Source organism: Dama dama, chromosome 16, assembly GCF_033118175.1.
Source record: "Dama dama isolate Ldn47 chromosome 16, ASM3311817v1, whole genome shotgun sequence".
Classification (NCBI taxonomy): Eukaryota; Metazoa; Chordata; class Mammalia; order Artiodactyla; family Cervidae; genus Dama; species Dama dama.
In genome coordinates, this window is record NC_083696.1 from 35,070,530 (window position 1) to 35,087,159 (window position 16,630).

At 59.5% G+C, this 16,630-nt stretch overlaps 1 protein-coding gene across 5 annotated transcripts in view; it reads left to right on the forward strand.

Moving 5' to 3' along the window:
• The window catches only part of CNTFR (ciliary neurotrophic factor receptor), a 37,833-nt gene extending 26,868 nt beyond the window's left edge, over positions 1 to 10,965 (forward strand). For all 5 annotated transcript variants that reach the window (XM_061164027.1, XM_061164028.1, XM_061164032.1 and 2 more), the window contains 6 exons: positions 4,127 to 4,244; positions 4,410 to 4,576; positions 5,624 to 5,787; positions 9,532 to 9,712; positions 10,058 to 10,226; positions 10,321 to 10,965. In XM_061164027.1, the coding sequence (XP_061020010.1) occupies positions 4,127 to 4,244; positions 4,410 to 4,576; positions 5,624 to 5,787; positions 9,532 to 9,712; positions 10,058 to 10,226; position 10,321 (800 nt within the window). In that variant the 3' untranslated portion in view covers positions 10,322 to 10,965. The remainder of the gene's footprint in view (positions 1 to 4,126; positions 4,245 to 4,409; positions 4,577 to 5,623; positions 5,788 to 9,531; positions 9,713 to 10,057; positions 10,227 to 10,320) is intronic.
• The last annotated feature ends 5,665 nt before the right edge of the window (positions 10,966 to 16,630 follow it).

Sequence of the window (16,630 nt, forward strand, 5' to 3'; positions counted from 1 at the left end):
GATTTTCTCTGAGAGGTCACTGAAGGGAGTATTGGGTCTCGAAGTAATGCCGGTAGCCATGCCCACAGGCCATGCCCACAGCTGCTCTCTGTGACCAGAGCCCAGCCTTTTTATATATCGCGCTGACCACCCTTCAGGCCCTGCCTGTCAGAGTGGTGCTGGCCATGAATTGGCTGTAGCATTAGTAACAGGTACTTATCTCACATTGCCTTGTTTCCTTCTAGGGTTGGTCAGAGGAACAGGAGACATTAATCATGATTGTTTCAGTCACTTTATATTAGTAACAAGAGACTGGGTTTGGCAACATTCAATATCAAATTATCCTTCTCGTCAGCGCTCAGAGAACAGGACAGAGTCACCCCTGATTTGTGGGCCATTCAGACTAAAAATTATTTAATATTTATCTTAAACATGTAAGATTTTCGCGTCTCTATTTCCAAGGGAACCTGATTATAAAAATATTCTGTTGTAAGTCCCCTTAACCAGGCTGATGCCTAAACTGCTTCCTCTTGACCCACCTTTCTTCCCTGAGGCAGATGATCACACCCCCTTCTAAAGAGGCCCCTACCCAGGGTGATGAAAGGACACCCCCCCACACACACACATTAGGAAACAGGATCACAAGGTTCCTTTTAGTAGCATCCTTTCGTTTCACTAGACACTGCTAATTCCATGTCATTCTGATTTTAAGCTGAAATAAATCAGAGGTTGACTAATTTCAAATAGACAGTTCCTTGTCCAGTTTTAAAGTATTCGTATTTGATTGGTCAGGACAGGAACTCCAGTCCCCCTGGTTCAGCATTGCTTCCTCCTCGGCTCTGTTCGCTGGGAAGAAAAGAGCAGCCCATGGCTGAAGTTGGGGAGAGAAAAGATGGGTGGAAGGTGGGCATTTGGGAGTCCAGAAGAGATGTCACGAGATAAGGTTAGGACAGGCCACGGGCCCTGAATGCCCAGGCAAGAGGAGGAGGAGGAGTGTGGGTGCGGCCTGGGAGGGCTGGAGCTGGAAGGGTCACCCCGCCCTGCCTGGCCTGATCTGGCCTGGCCAGGGGCGTGGGCAGCCTGCCCCTCCTCCTCTCTGAGCCGGCGGGCAGGCCTCATGCGTGCCGGGGGCTCCAGCCCAGGCGGGCTGGCGAGATGAGAGGAAAAACATGCGGTTTGGTGGGCTGGACATGGAAAAACAAGCCAATTAGGAGGAAAACAAACAAACCCTGGGCCAGCGAGGGTACACGCACGCATGCACACGCGCACACGGCCCCGCGTGGGGCTCTCGAATCCCCCGCTGCAGGCCAGTGCTGTCATTCGGGCATCTCAGGAGCCCCCACAGGGGCGACTCGGGAAGTCCGGGCACCCCGGAGCATGCGTGTTTGTGATAACGTGACACGCATGCGCACGGGCTTTGGCCCACACACATGCCCTCACACGGCATTCTGCCCATACGTGTGAACACAGGGGGGCACCTTCCCACACCCACGGTTTGAAAAACACCTCCAGGCCGAAGGTCTGTCTGACACCCAGGGCCGCAGGGCCGTGGCCTTGCCATCACTGTCTCACACGCAGTCGCGCGTTTACAGGCCTCTGTACAGAGGACCGCGGCCACACGGCCTCAGACATGTGAACAGTCCCCACATCGCCACAGCCTCACCCCGAGTCCCACACACACGCAGTCAGCGGGCCACACACGTCCGATCGCGGTGACACAACTGCCCGGACTCCCAGTCACGCGCAGGAAGCCCGTCGGAGTCCCACACGCCGCCTCACGACTGCAGTCGCTCACAAACAGCTTCCCCCCTGACGCGCAGCGCGCTCTCCGCAGGCCTCCCCGCTGCACACTGTCCCACAGCCTCACACTTGGTCTCTCGCAGCGCCCCCACCTCCACCCACCCCGTCCCTCAGCTGGGCTCCAGCTGCAGCGAGTCACTCCTTTTCCTCCTTTTCTTTGTTTTTCTTTCCTCCTTTTCCCGCTGAGAAACCTGGTCCCTGTCAGGAAACCCAAGCCCTTCCCTACTCAGGGCCCAGGGCCAGGCAGGAGTAGCCGGATGACAGACAAAGCCCTGCCCGCCCCCCGCCGCCCCCCATGACCTGCCCAGTCAGAGAGGGGCACTGGTTTTCCGCGGAGGTTTGAGGGGAGGCTCGTCTGAGCGGGGGAGGATGGTCAATGGGGAGGCGAGTCGGTCCCTGCTCTGCCCTCCAGAGTCCCAGGTGGCAGGGAGCTGACTCTGCAGGCTTCAGTCCTCACCCCCCCAGCGCCCTCTCCTTTGAAGCCTGGGCTAAGGGAGGGTGGGGCGGGGTGCGGGGGGGAGTGGAGGCTTCTCAGCCGACCTCGGAATGTCCTTTCCTCCTGGGGTGGCTGCCAGCTCTGGCCTGGCCCACAGGCCCCCACAAGGCACTTCCTGTGTCCTTGGCCGCCCCCCCACCCCACCCCCATGCCTCTATGCCCCTGGGCAGATAGGCAAGGGATATGTGAGGCACACAGGATGAACACAGGACAGACACAAGATGAACTCAGGGCCAGGAAGGCTTCCCAGGGGAGGCAGACCGCAGCGGGCAGCAGGCAGGTTGCCCGTTGTGCAGGCTCCGCTGGCCCCCAACTCTCCCTGCAGGCCTGGGGCTGGAGACATCTCAGCCCCCACCATCACCCACTCTGCCTGCTACACACGCGCTCCCCTCGTGCCCCTCTGACCCCCTCATCACTCCTGAGCTCCTCTAATTGTCCCTCTGACCCCCTCATCACTCCTGAGCTCCCCTCATGCCCCTCTGGCCCCCTCATCACTCCTGAGCTCCCGTCACGCCTGTCTGACGCCCTCATCACTCCTGCTGCAGAGCTGGATCGCTCCCTGGGGGTCTGAGCACATACATACCTCACACATACTGGGCATGAACATGAAATCACACAGAGTCACTCACAATCACGTGCACCCTGGATGAGAGCCCACGGTTCCCTGTGTATCACCACCGCCACTCAGCAGGCGTAGACATGCCCTCCCCTTCACCATCCCTGGCTTATGGAGCTGCCCCCTCCCGCTTCCTGTCCACCTGTCAGGCAGGGGGCGGGGTGGGAGGGCACAGAAGGGAGGTGTCAGTGTCCCCGGAGCTGTGGACGGACATTCCTTGCCTGGGTCAGATCACAGAAACTGCCTCCTTCCAGGAACCTGAGCCGGCTGTCCTCACGCCTTACCCAACACCCGAGGGTGGGACAGCTGGGCTGAGTGCTCACAGCAGCAAAAAGAGTGGTTAGAACGCAGGGAGGACTTCCCAAGTACGTAGGTGTGGTCATGTCGGTGGGTATTCCCATCCTGGTGCTTGGCACTGGCTCCGGCTTGCTGTGTGACCTCAGGCATGTCCCCAGCCCTCTCTGGCCATCTGCGTTCCCCAGAGTAAGGCAGCTGCCGACTCTATAAAGGGCTTCTTAAAAGGGTCTGATGGAGAGGCTGGGGACTGGGGCTGGGGTGAGTACACGCCAAGGGAACAACACACACACACCCGCAGTCACACGTGTAGGCATGTGGTGTGAGCTGCATATACGGACCCTCCTACATACACTCCCACATTCCATCACACGTCACTCATGTCACACACACACATGTAACACATACATGCACGTGAACAGTGCTGTCGTTTGTGTGGAGTCTTGTGTTCCTCGTTCTCTCCTGAGGGGAAGCCTGGAATGTGTCTTCAGCCAGGAGTGCACCCCGCTCACCCCAGCAACCAGAGGACCCGGTGGAGCCCCCTACCCTTGACCTCTGTTGCAGTCTCCCTCTGGAGATGGACGCAAGGTGGCAGGAGACGTGGGGCTGGGGCCAGTTCCCCCAGACATCACCTCCGTCCCGTGATTGATGAGCTGAGGCCCGCAGCCCCCCGCTCCCCGTGGTTCCCGCCTCCATTGAGCAGGTGGAGGGGGGCTCCCTCTCCATTCAGCCCTTGTTTTTCTTTAATTAAACATCTGGCTCTCTGTGGCCTGGGAAGCCTCAGACCCTCGCTGACAGCACTCCCCACCCCCACCTCTGGCATTGCCGTTGGGTTGAAGAGGGAGAGCTGGGGGTTTGGGGCCCACCTGTCCCCACACTCGCACCAGGGACTGGGGGTTCAGGAACACCCTGACCGTGCTGTCCTCGCCCCCCCCCCCCAGTGCCGCCGCGGGAGCCTGTGCTCAGCTGCCGCTCCAACACTTATCCCAAGGGCTTCTACTGCACCTGGCATCTGCCCACTCCCACCTACATCCCCAACACCTTCAATGTGACTGTGCTGTGAGTAGACACACCCAGGACCCGGTCCAACCCTGACCTCTCCCAGACCCCCTCATGCCCTCCATCCACACCCTATAGCCCAGCCTTGGGCTTGGCCGTCCCCCAGCATCCACCCTGCCCGATCCTTGAGGTTGGTGATGGTGCCTGGGCTTCACCCCTCCCCAGGCACGGCTCCAAAGTGATGGTCTGTGAGAAGGACCCGGCCGTCAAGAACCGCTGCCACATCCGCTACATGCACCTGTTCTCCACCGTCAAGTACAAGGTTTCGATAAGTGTCAGCAATGCCCTGGGCCACAATGCCACAGCCATCACCTTCGATGAGTTCACCATCGGTGCGTGGGGATTGCGGGGAGGCGGGGGGGCTCCCTGCTTCATCCTGCAGCGGGAGTGTGTAAGCGGATGTTTGCCAGAGGTGTGTATCAGCATGCGCGGGGATGTTTACGTGTGTCTGCCCAGGTGTGTGTGGAATGTGTAGCATGTACATCCACGCATGGCATGTACACGCCTGTGAACATTTGAGTGGATGCCCTTTACCTGCCGGGGCCGAGAGGCCTCTCCAGCAGCTCTTCCCCTCGTCTCTCTGGCTCCCAGAGCATGCAGGAGGGGGAGGGGGGCAGGCCGGGCCAGACCCGTGTGCAGCTGCAGCCTCCAATCCACCCCCCCACAACCACGCTAATGGCTTCCTTACGGCCTGTGATGAATGAGGTGTCAGAATAGGAGACAGGACTGGGACAGAGACCGCCCTCCTCCCAACCCCCATCCCAGCCAGACCCCCTGCCTGCCCCTGTCCCATCCCCAGCCAGACCCTCTGCCTCCGACCACACCCCCGCCACCACTGAGTCCTCAGCCAGACTCTACATGACCTCGGCCCTTAGCTGCTTCCATCAGGTCCTCAAGCCCACTTCCAACCCAGATCTGCAACACCTGTGAACTGTCTTTTAACCTTGACCGACAAAGCAGCTTCAAGCCCAGACTCTTCCAAGGGAGGCCGTGTCTTAGTTGGGAACTGGAAAAGTTGAGGTGGAAAGCCAGGCTTGGGGAGAGTATATGATGCTGGTACGGGAGTGGATGATCCAAGTGATGATGAGGGTCATGATAGAGCATGACACAGGCTTAGTGATTGGGATGCTGGTCATCATGAGGATGGGGTTGGGATGAAATTTATGATGTTGATATCATGAGCTGGTGACAATGACTGTGGGCACAGTCATTGGTGATGACAGGGATGTGAAAGGTGGAAGGAATGAGATGGTTGTTAACAGTAGTTGCCAAAGCTGACAACAGAGGAGACCAATGATTATCGATGTGCACTGGTTGTCATGGTGGCTGGGGTTGTTCCAAGAGATCAGTGTGGTACCAAAGCTGTGTTTCCTAAACAGTGAAGCCTGACCCTCCGGAAAACGTGGTAGCCCGGCCGGTGCCCAGCAACCCTCGCCGGCTTGAAGTGACGTGGCAGACCCCGTCGACCTGGCCCGACCCTGAGTCCTTTCCTCTCAAGTTCTTCCTGCGCTATCGACCCCTCATCCTGGACCAGTGGCAGCATGTGAGTGCCCTGCCCTGCCCTGCCCGGATCCTGACAGCCGGAATCAGAGCCACATGGCCTGGGAGGCCTTGCTGCTGGCTGTTCTAGTGGGAAGCCTGAGAGCAGTCAGAGAGGCTTTCTGGGGTGGAGGGTGGGCCTGGAAGGATGGATGGAGCTGAAGGGGGGCATCCTGATTGACCCCCATTAGGACAGTCAAACACATCTGTCTGTGTGACTCCCCGGGATAGTGGAGAGAGATGCTGGGGGCAGATGGTGGCAGTGTTCCCCTTTTCTTGTCTCTGGCTTCATCCCTGATCAGACATCTCTCTTATACTCTGAACCAGGCTCTGGGCCTGGATCCAAGGGACAGGATAGTCCCTGTTCTCACAGATGGGCTCCAGGGGTCAGAATCAGGCAATAGAGTCAGGCTCAACCCAAGGTGTGAGTTCAGGCCATGACTAGTGTCATGGCTCCAAAGTCAAGCCTAGCTTAGGTGTCAGCTTAAAGTTATGGGTCAGAAGGTGATCTGGGCCAGGAAGCAAGCAGTGGACAGGGGCAGCACGGGGTCAGGCTGTTGTCTGGGATGCTGATCAAGCTACGAGAGAGAGCTCTGGGGATCTGCCAAGGGTTTGGGGCAGACTGGAGTTTCTCCTTGAGAGCCCGGGGTTATGGGTGCTGTGCGAGGGCTGGAGGTCTGAAGGCAAGGACTGGGGCTGGGAGGATGCTCCCCCAGGCAACCCAGGCTAGCACTGAGGGTCACCCTGTACCCCCACCACATCTGCCTGGTTCCAGCCCCATCTCCTCATGCCCCCCTACCGGCTGGCCTTTAAAGTACGTAATTCAATTCCAGGGCGCCTGTCCTGGTTGCAGGCCTGGCCCCCACAAGGCTGCTTATATGCTCATATGTTCCCTGACAGAGTCCGGAGTCCCTCCCGCCTGGCCAGCTGCCCACGACTAATGCATTGCTAATAACCAGGGTCTAGTTTCACAAGCCCCCCTCCCCTGCTAACGAGCTACAGGCAGCAGCCCTGCGTGTCGCGGTGCACACGCCTTGCCGTGGACCTGGCGCACTGCCCACCACACACACACGGGAACATGCACACACACACGTGGTCCCCAGCAGGGACCATGCTCCCACCATGCGTGTGACTAACGTGCCAAGGCCACGCACTGGCCTGCACCATGGGCAGAACTGACCCCCACGCTGACACGGGCAGAGCGGAGGACGTGGGTTCCATGGCAAGGACACGCGTGGCCTGTGGCCCACGTTAGCCCTGTTCCATGTCATGTCGGCATGGTGGTTGGCTAGATGTGTGGTTCTTTTGAACTTGAGTTTTGCTGTGAACAGCATTGACTGTCCCCAGTCCTTCGTCTTGGGGAGAGGCAGGTGTATGATGGGGCGGGGCGAGCAAAGAAAAACATCACTTGGCTTTTCAGGAGGAAGTGAGAGATACAGGCCAGGAATTGCACAAGAATGGGTACCCTGAGGTCTGGCAGGGGCTCTCAAAATGGACCGGGGGAGGCCAGCGCTGGGTCACAGCACCGGTTCCCTGCATCTTTCGGCCCTGGGCCTCACTCAGCAGGAAGGCCGGAGGGCATGTGGCCGCAGGCTGGAGGGAGGCCTCCTAGGCAAGGCAGATGCCAGCAACTCGAGAATTCCTGCCACTTGTGGGGCCATTCTCTGAAGGGGGTGGATTAAGGGATCAGTGAAAACCTGACTAGAAGGGCCCAGGCCTAGGAGACGTGGCTTCCTGGAGAGCCATGGGCTCCTAGGCCACAACACTAGAGGTATGATGGGTTGCTCACCCTTGGCCTGCCAATGAGGTGGTCATTTGAACTGCTCCCCATGGTTCTCTCCCTTTGGGGATAGATCTGGGGGACAGAATCAAAGGAGGGGGCCTGAGAGTGGAATCCTGGCAAGGGGGAGAAGGAGCTGCATGAGCTGGGTTTACTTAGCAGAGGGAGTCTTTGCAGAGACGGAGGGGACCAGAGGTGGAACTGGGCTCCAGCTCCAGGAGGGGAGGGACTCTGAGTCCCACCCATCTTCTAGGGCTAGAGTAGGACTCACTGAGCCCAGGTCTGGGTCCAAAATGTCTTCCACACTGACTCTGGCTCTACCCACACCTCCTGCCTGAGGCCCACAGACCCTGGAGGGGTTGGGAGGCCTTCCTGCCCCACTTGGACGCAGCTACGCACAGACACACACAGACACACACTCGTACTCACAGGCTCTCAGCCTTCCCCCCCACTTGGACCCAGCTACACACACACACACACACATACACACACACACACACTTGTACTCACAGGCTCTCAGCCTTCCCCCCCACCTGGACCCAGCTACACACACACACACACACACTTGTACTCACAGGCTGTCAGCCTTCCCCCCCACTTGGACCCAGCTACACACACACACACACACACACACTCAGGCTCTCAGCCTTCCCCCCCACCTGGACCCAGCTACACACACACTCGTACTCATAGGCTCTCAGCCTTCCCCCCAACTTGGACCCAGCTACATACACACACACACACACACACACACACACAGGCTCTCAGCCTTACCCCCCACTTGGACCCAGCTACACGCACGCGCACACACACACTTGTACTTACAGGCTCTCAGCCTCCCCCCACCTGGACCCAGCTACACGCAGGCGCGCGCGCGCACACACGCGCGCACACACACACACACACACACACACACACACATTTGTACTCACAGGCTGTCAGGTCAGGTAGCCTAGACCCTGGCTTTCTGGGGCCAGGGAATGGGGACCAAAAAAGCCCCGAAGCCAGACATGGCCCAGAGCGGCCCCTCCTCCGCCCCTGCCGGCTGCCCCTGTTTACGAGGCGGCTTAATGAGGCGGCGGGTGCCGCTGAGATGAACCAGAGCCCAGCCTGGGCCTGGGAGGGGCGCCGGACAGGCAGGCCAGCCTGGAGAGTGGGGGAGACCAGCGTGATGGGGCTGGCCGGGCGGGGGTGGGGTGGCGATGCCTCCAGGAGGAAACGGGGCAGCTGTCCTGCTGTCCCGCCGCCCCCGGAACCGCCCCCCACCCCTTTTCCGCCTCAGGCTGGAGGCCTCCCTGAGGGAGAGATCCATCTGGGGCCAGGCTGGTGGGTGCGCTGGGCATCGGGGAAACCCGGGCTCCGAGTTGGAACCCGTGATAACGACAGAGCTGGCTGAAGTCCGTTTGGCCCTCACCCTGTGCCTGCGTCCTCATGACAACCCTGTGAGGGAGATCGTTAACGCCATTTTACAGATGAGGACTGCAAGGCAAGTGGAAGTTGAGCCAGTCACCTAGCGAGGGAGGGGATGGAGGGAGCTGAAATCCAGGCTCGGGCAACCCTGCTCCAAGTCTGTGTGTGTAGCTGTCCCGCTAAACAGCTTCTTCATGGGGGAGGAGGAGGGCAGCTCCGCACTAACCCTCTCTCACCCCAACCTCGAGTTGCCTCCAGCAGGGACCGAGGTCAGGCTTGTGAGAGACCTGGGTGGCAGCAGGGTGGAGATCTCCCTCAGGACTGTCTTTGCTCCCTGGGGGCGGGGGTCTCCTCCCTGGGGTGTCTTTACTCTCCTCTAGAGGTGTTCTCAGTAGCCCCTCCCTCCCCCAGGGACGTCCTCTGGCCCTCCAGGGGTGTCTTCACCCCCGCTCTCCTCCCCAGAGTGTTCTCCCGTCTCCTGGGGGCGCCTCACTCTCCTGACCTGAAGGGTCCACCGTCCCTCCCTCCCCGCCCCACTCCGTGGTGGTTTGGCTGCAGGTGGAGCTGTCAGACGGAACGGCACACACCATCACGGACGCCTACGCCGGCAAGGAGTACATCATCCAGGTGGCGGCCAAGGACAACGAGATTGGGACGTGGAGCGACTGGAGCGTGGCTGCCCACGCCACGCCCTGGACGGAGGAGCCGCGACACCTGACCACTGAGGCCCAGGCCCCCGGTGAGCCTCCCCTCGCCTGGCGCCGCCTGCTGTCCTCCTGGGACTTGGCGCGTCTGCCCTAGGGCTCTCTGAATGCTGTGTGGCTGCCACACGCCCCTCGGTCTGTCCAGCCCCGGCTGGTCCTCGTCCTTGCTGTTTGGACATTCTCAGCAGGGGCCGCTGGATGGAGGGGTCATCTTTGTGCCTGGGGGAAGCAGCCAGAACCTGCCTGATGGGTGAGGCTGGGGCTGTCTCACGGGGGAGGCAGCACTGGTCTGACACAGGAGGCAGGAGCCGTGTCGCGTGGACCCCCAGATCTGGGGGGGGGACCCCAGCCCTCCCCTGAGTTTCCCCCATGTTCCCCAGAGACCACGACCAGCACCACCAGCTCACTGGCACCCCCGCCCACCACGAAGATCTGTGACCCCGGGGAGCTGGGCAGCGGCGGGGCGCCCTCAGCGCCCTCCTTCGTCAGTGTCTCCGTTACCCTGGCCCTGGCTGCCGCTGCCGCCACTGCCAGCCGTCTCCTGATCTGGTGAGTCGAGTGAGGCTGGGCGGCAGAGAGGAACCTGGGGGGACCCCCGGCCCAGCTGCTTCCCTCATGGCCTCCCGCCCTGTTCACCCCCCAGAGCCCGGCATCCTGTGAGGACACGCCAGCGCTCCTGCGGAGGAGCGGGAGGCCGGAGCTGAGCCCGAAGACCCCGGTTTCTATTTTGCACACGGGCAGGAGGGCCTTCTGCATTCTCTTCAGACACAATTTATAGAGACCCCGGCAGGCCCGGGCCTGCCGTCCCTCCCTTGGCCCCGCCACCCCATGCCGGCCCACCTCCCTCCCTCAGGGGAGGGGGCCACGCAGCTAACCCGCCCACCAAAGACCCCACCACTCGCCCCTGTCCTGCCCCCCTGGGGCTGGACCCTCCAACGCCAGCGACTCCCAGGAGCCCTTGGGGGGGCCTGAGGGGAGTCCCTCACATCCAGTCTCCTCCTGTCCCCGCCTCCTGTCTCTCCCAGGGTCTCTGTTGGCCACCATCAGATTATAAGCTCCTGACGCTGGGGGGGCCCAGCCATCCCCTTCCCCCCAGCGCCCACACTTTTCAGTCCCCCACCTCTGCCCCTGTTTTTGTACGACCCTCCCCCTTTCCTACTACCCCCCGCCCCCGCCACAGTATTTAATGCCCTGTCAGTCCCTTCTAGTCTGACTCAATGGTAACTTGCTGTATTTGAATTTTTTATAGATGTATATACAGGGGTGGGAGTGGGAGGTTCTCATTAAACGTCACCATTTCATGAGTCCTTGGAACAGACCGGCTTTGGGAAGGTAGCCCTCACCCCAGGACCTCTCCCCTTCCAGGCCTGGAGGACGGAAGAGTGGGGAGGGGCAGGTCAGCTCCCAGGAGGAAGTGTCTGGGGTCAGGGCTTTCTGCTTCTGGTGAGGAGGGAGGACTCCCTGGAGGCCACGGGCAGAGTTGTGGGGAATGAAAGGTCCCAGCCAGCAAGGCAAGTCTCACCTGGGGATGTCCTGACAGCCCTTGCTTGCTTGCTTGTTTAGTCGCTCAGTCATGCCCAACTCTGCGACCCCATGGACTGTAGCCCACCAGGCTTCTCTGTCCATAGATTCCCCAGGCAAAAATACTGGAGTGGGTTCTAGTCAGCCCTGCAGGCTGCTAAATCCTGGCAGGGCCACGGCCTGTTAAGGGCTGCCTTCGGAGCTTCTGCATCCACAAGTGCCCAGGCCTGGCTTTACCCACAGGGCAGAGGGGCATGAAGGGGAGGAGATCAGGCTCCATCCCGTGGATGGAGGGCTTGTCATCCCTGCCAGCCAGGAGACACAGGCCAAGGTTCAGCCTGGACTCAGGGCTCAGGGCTCAGAGTGGCCTGGGCCTGGGCGGGCGGGAAGGTTACCCGAAGGAGGCCACCTGGCAAGTGTGCTTCAGGGCGGGGAGTGTGGAGTGCATGGTTTACCCTGGGGTTAGGTTACAGCGAGGATTCGGTGTGAGTGGGAGAGGAGTGGGCCTTGGCTTCATAGGGTACTCAGTCTTTGGTCCAGCCCCACACCCTGCTCACACCCACACCCTTCTAGTCCCCAGACTGGGACTCCAGGTTCCTCTTGATTGCTCCTCAGAGGAGGAGCCTCTGGCTGCCCCAGGCCTGCTCAGGTCCAGTCCAACTCTTGTCAGAGCCACCCCCCTGCAGCTCCTTGGCTGAGAAGGCCCAAGGCTGGGGCCAAGTTGGAAGCCGCCTTTGGCCTGGGGGTAGGCGCACAGGGTTAGGCCAGAGCACCAGACCTGGCCGTGCTCTGGGCAGCTGGAGCAAGGAGAAAAGTGGCGTCAAAGCCACGAACATGCAGGCCCTCCCCACCCCCCAGCATGCACCAGGCCATACCACCACTGAGCCACTGACCCCTGGGTCACACATGCAGCCCAGGTTCAAGCCTTCCTCCTTAAGCTGCGGTCAGGAAATGGGCATTCCATTGCTGGTCTCCCTGGCCACCTGGGATGATGTCCTGGGAGGAGGGGCTCCTGGTTCCAGGAGCACTGATGAGTCAGGCCTGGACAGGACTCTGGGTTGGTGAAGGCCTGAGAACAAAGGTGCCTGGCCCTCCTCCAGCCCGGGCGCTGGAGGACAAGGGGGCGTTCCAGGCTGGAGATGCTGTGGAAGGCAGAGGCCGGTGTCAAGCTAGAGACGCCTATGGTTTTTCAAGCCAGAGAGCCCCAGCTATGAGCATGCTGCTCCTCATCCACAGGAAGGGGCTCCCAGGATGAACCTCCTGAGAAGCGGCTGTGGACCGTCTCTGTGTCCTGGATCCCCAGTGTCTGTCCTGGATCCTCTGTGTCTATCTGGTCTCTGTGAGGAGCAGCTTGGAAACTGCTGCATTCCAGGAAACCTGCATTCCAGGCCCAGCAGGGGTGGAGGGTGGAGAGGGTCACCAACTCTTGAGAAGGACATTGTCTTCTCAAGGTGGGTCCGAGCCTCCCTCTTCTCTGTCCTTGTGACAGGAGAGCTATGGTAGGGGGTCTCAGGCGCATGCTCTTTTCTGCCTTGAGAGCCCTGGTCAGCCCTGACCCACCCACCGCCCACCCAAGGCTTGGGCATCATCAATCTGGCCTCCATTAGCAACATGGGAAAGCAATTATGTGGGGCCTGGGGAGGAGAAGGAGGGGAGGGGGCTTGCAGGAACCTCAGAGGCCGATGCAGAGGAGGATCAAGGCATCTCCGTGACTCTATTCACAAGGGAGAGCCCCATCCCCATCCCAAGCCCCAAGGGGGCTTCAGGGACAGTGTCCTCATCTCTGACCAGACTGGACCTGGGCCCAGCAGTGGTCATCCCTCTTTGGGGGTCCTGGCCCCCAACCTCACAGAGGCTGCTCGCCTGGGGAGGGTCTTGGCTGCTGTCTGTGGCTGCCTCCTCCGGCTGGCTCTTCCGCATCCGTTATATCTCGTTGTGGTTCTGGGGAGCTGAGGACAGCCTTGGCATCAGTTTTTGGAGCTCAGTCAGAACCTGGAGAATTAAAACCCTGCTGGCGGGGTTGGGGGTGGGGCAATGCTGGGGGAGATTTGGATCCCACCCCGCGGAGCAAGCAGCCTAGCCTTTCAGCTCACTAGTTCTTGCTCTCTCAAGGGGCACGGGAACCTTCCTCTGTGCCATTCCTGTAGCACTAACTTGTCTGCCCATCATCTTCTCTCTGAACCCATTCCATGCCTATGTCTCCTTCCCATGCCTATCTCTGAACCTTTGTTCTGGTCTCTATCCTTGTGTTTCTCTCTGTATGTCTCCTGTGTCTGCTGCCCGCTTTGTCTTTCTAGCCATCTCTTTCTCTGTCTCCATCCCTGTCTTTGCCTCTGTCCCTTCTCTCTATCTCAGGGTCTTGTCTTTTCCTGCTCTGCTCCCTCTGTCCCTGTGGGTCTGTCCCCATTGCTCAGTCTCTGTGTCTCTCCCTGTGTGTCCGTCTCTGTGTATATATCTCCAGTCCCAGCTGTGTGTCTCTCTTCCTCCTTCCAGACTCTGGCATCCCTTCCCTCTCTCTGCCTCTCTCTCTGTGTTCCTGTCCTGGTCCAGACCCCAGCCCCTGGCTGCCATGCCTCCCTGGCCTGAGCCAGGGGCTGTCCTGGCTTCTGCTGCCCCCTCTCGGCTGCCTGCCTGCCCTTCATCCCCCCGGGCAGGCAGTGGTCAGTGTGGGCATCCCACGCCTGCCTCCCAGCAGCCAGCCAGGAGAGGGAGGTGGTCAGGAGACTGCAGGCAGGAATACCTCCATGCATCCCCCGGCATTGAGAACTCCCTAGAGCCAGTGAGCTCACCAACTCCCTAGGCTGGGGCTCTGAGAAAGCTTATCCTCACATCTAAAGAATAGGGTACTGGCTCCAAACCCAGCCCTGGGACCAGCACCTGTGTGTCTTTGTGTTTGGAGGTCCCTGTGTTCACTATGCCCAGAGCTACTGAACACGAGCAGGTAGAGACAGAACCTTCAAGGGGTAGCACCTCCCTGGGGATGTAGGGCTAAAGCCTGGGGGGCAAGAAGGACTGGAGTGTAATCCTCACCCCTTTTCTCAGAGGAGGGAGGTCTGAGGAGAGAAGTCTGATGGAGCTGGTCTGAGGAGGGAGGCTGGAAGGGACTTACCTGACCGTCACTCTGATGGGGAAGGCTAATCTGGAGGGGAGTGGGTCTGAGAGGGCCTGTGTGACAGGACTGGTCTGAGGGAGGCTGGCCCAGGACAGTTGCGGCTGAAGAGATCTTGTTTGGAAGGGCCAATGTGAGGGCCTAGGCCGATCCAGAGATCTCTGAAGGGACCAGTCTGAGGAGGGTCTACTCTGAAGACATGAGGGTCTGAGAACAGGACCAACTAGCCCTAGTTTGCCTGGGACTTTCCCAGTCTTAGCACTGAATACCCCCTCGTTCCCAGGAAAATAGAATAGTTGGTCACTCTATTTGAGAAAGTCTTGGCCAACAGCACTGGTCTGATGGGAGAGGCCTGTCTATGAGCCAGCGGATCCAAGGGGGCCTGGCCTGACGGTGCCTGAGGTCTGAGGGGAGAGGTTGCTCAAGGCTAGAAGCTTCTTTGAGCAGGAGGAGAAGGGGATGACAAAGAGATGGTTGGATGGTATCACCGACTCAATGGACATGAGTGAGCAAGCTCTGGGAGGTGGTGATGGACAGGGAAGCCTGGCGTGCTGCAGTCCATGGGGTCGCAGAGAGTCGGACACAACTGAGCGACTGAACAGCAGCAAAGGCCCTGAAGGGAGTGGACGGTTTGGGGCCTTCCAGAAGGGCAGTGGCTTGGGGAGTGGCCACCAGGGGGCAGGGCAAGCTCTCAAGAGAACCAGAGCCAAAGGCTCCAGAGGGAGCCAGACAGTGTGGGGCTGTGTGTGAAGGGTGCCCGCGGCATCGCGGACACGTCTGTGTGCCGCTGTGCAGTCCTGTTTTGGTGTGACTGGGGAAGCAGGGTCACGTCTGTGATGTGGCAGCATGTGCCCACTGCGGCTGCAGCTGAGGCCTTGTGCGTGGCTGTGGGGGGCGGAGCAGGGGTCTCTTGGGGCACCTGGACAGGGAGGCTGTGGGTGGACTGTCAGAGAAGTTTCCCTGGGAGGAGCTGAGATGGGGAGGAGAGGTGGACCCAGGCCTCCCCATCTGTGCCCACGCCTGCACACCAGAGGATCCTTGAGAGTGCAGACATGATGCTTTGGTCACTCACAGGGGCAATCCCCCAGGCCAGTCTGCACGACTTGGCCCTGCCTGCCCTCCTCTCCAGGGTCTCTCCTCCTGCTACCTTCGGCTGGTGCTGCTCCAGCTGGACACCCCACGCCCACCCCACTGCACCCCATTCCTCCGTCACTGTTTCTAGTGCTCCTATCTCCATGTCTTGGTTCCTGCTTTTCCCTGCCCGATATCTCATCTGATGCTGCCTCTGTGAAACACTCCCTGCTCATCCCTCTTCATGGTGGGCTGGGTACCCACTCTGTGCAGAGGCCTAGTCCTGTGGACCCCGGTCTCACCACTGGGACCTGTGAGTGTTGGGGATGGGGCTGCTAAGATCTTGTCCAGAGCGGGGGGTCCTTGAGAGGAGAGGCATGGACCAAGCAAGGCTGGGAATCTCCGAGTTAGGACAGCAAAGAGACGTCACCATCACAGAATCACTCCACTTGGTCCTACTCCCCACTAACAAACTGAACAAAAGCCAAAACAAACCAAAACAAAAATGCTGTTACAAGCTCAAGTCCAACCAAACAAGGAAGTTCTTTTTATAAACCTTCAAATGCGATAGCCAAGGAAAGGAACAGAAGATTCTGAAGCAATGTGTGAGTGGTATGTCTCCTAACCCCATGGCCAAAAGTAGCACTGAGAAAAGGCGAGTCAACAGAACACCAAGAATTCTCACTAATACACTGTAATCTGAGAGAAGTGGACTGTTGAATGAGTAGGTAGCCTCAGGGAAAATCTGGGGAGGGGTGGGAGAAAAAAATGCTTTGTAAATGTGTGTGCATGCGAAGTCGCTTCAGTCGGTTTCCAACCCTGTGGACCCATCAGGCTCCTTTGTCCATGGGATTCTCCAGGCAAAATTACTGGAGTGGGTTTCTGTGCCCTCCTCCAGAGGATCTTCCTGCTGTATTCCTCCATGAGACCTCAGGAGAGGAAGGAAGAGGTGTTATGGCTTGGCATCTTCCAGGGTACTGGTCTGAGGGTGGGGGCTCCAAAGCTACAGGATGGGGTGTGCCCCGCCCACTAGCTGTGGCAGGATCTCTAACATGGCCTCAGAGAGGCAGTGCTCAGGCCCCATCAAGGTCAGCAGGCAGTCCCCCCAAGCCACCCTCAGGCCACAGAGATGGGGTGGGTGGACTTGAAAGCAATAGCCAGCTTTTAAACCATAGCTCCCAGGGGAAGACAAAATGGTCCAGACAAGATGGGCAGGCATTTGACTCCAGAGCAAGGAGAGATCTGCTAAATG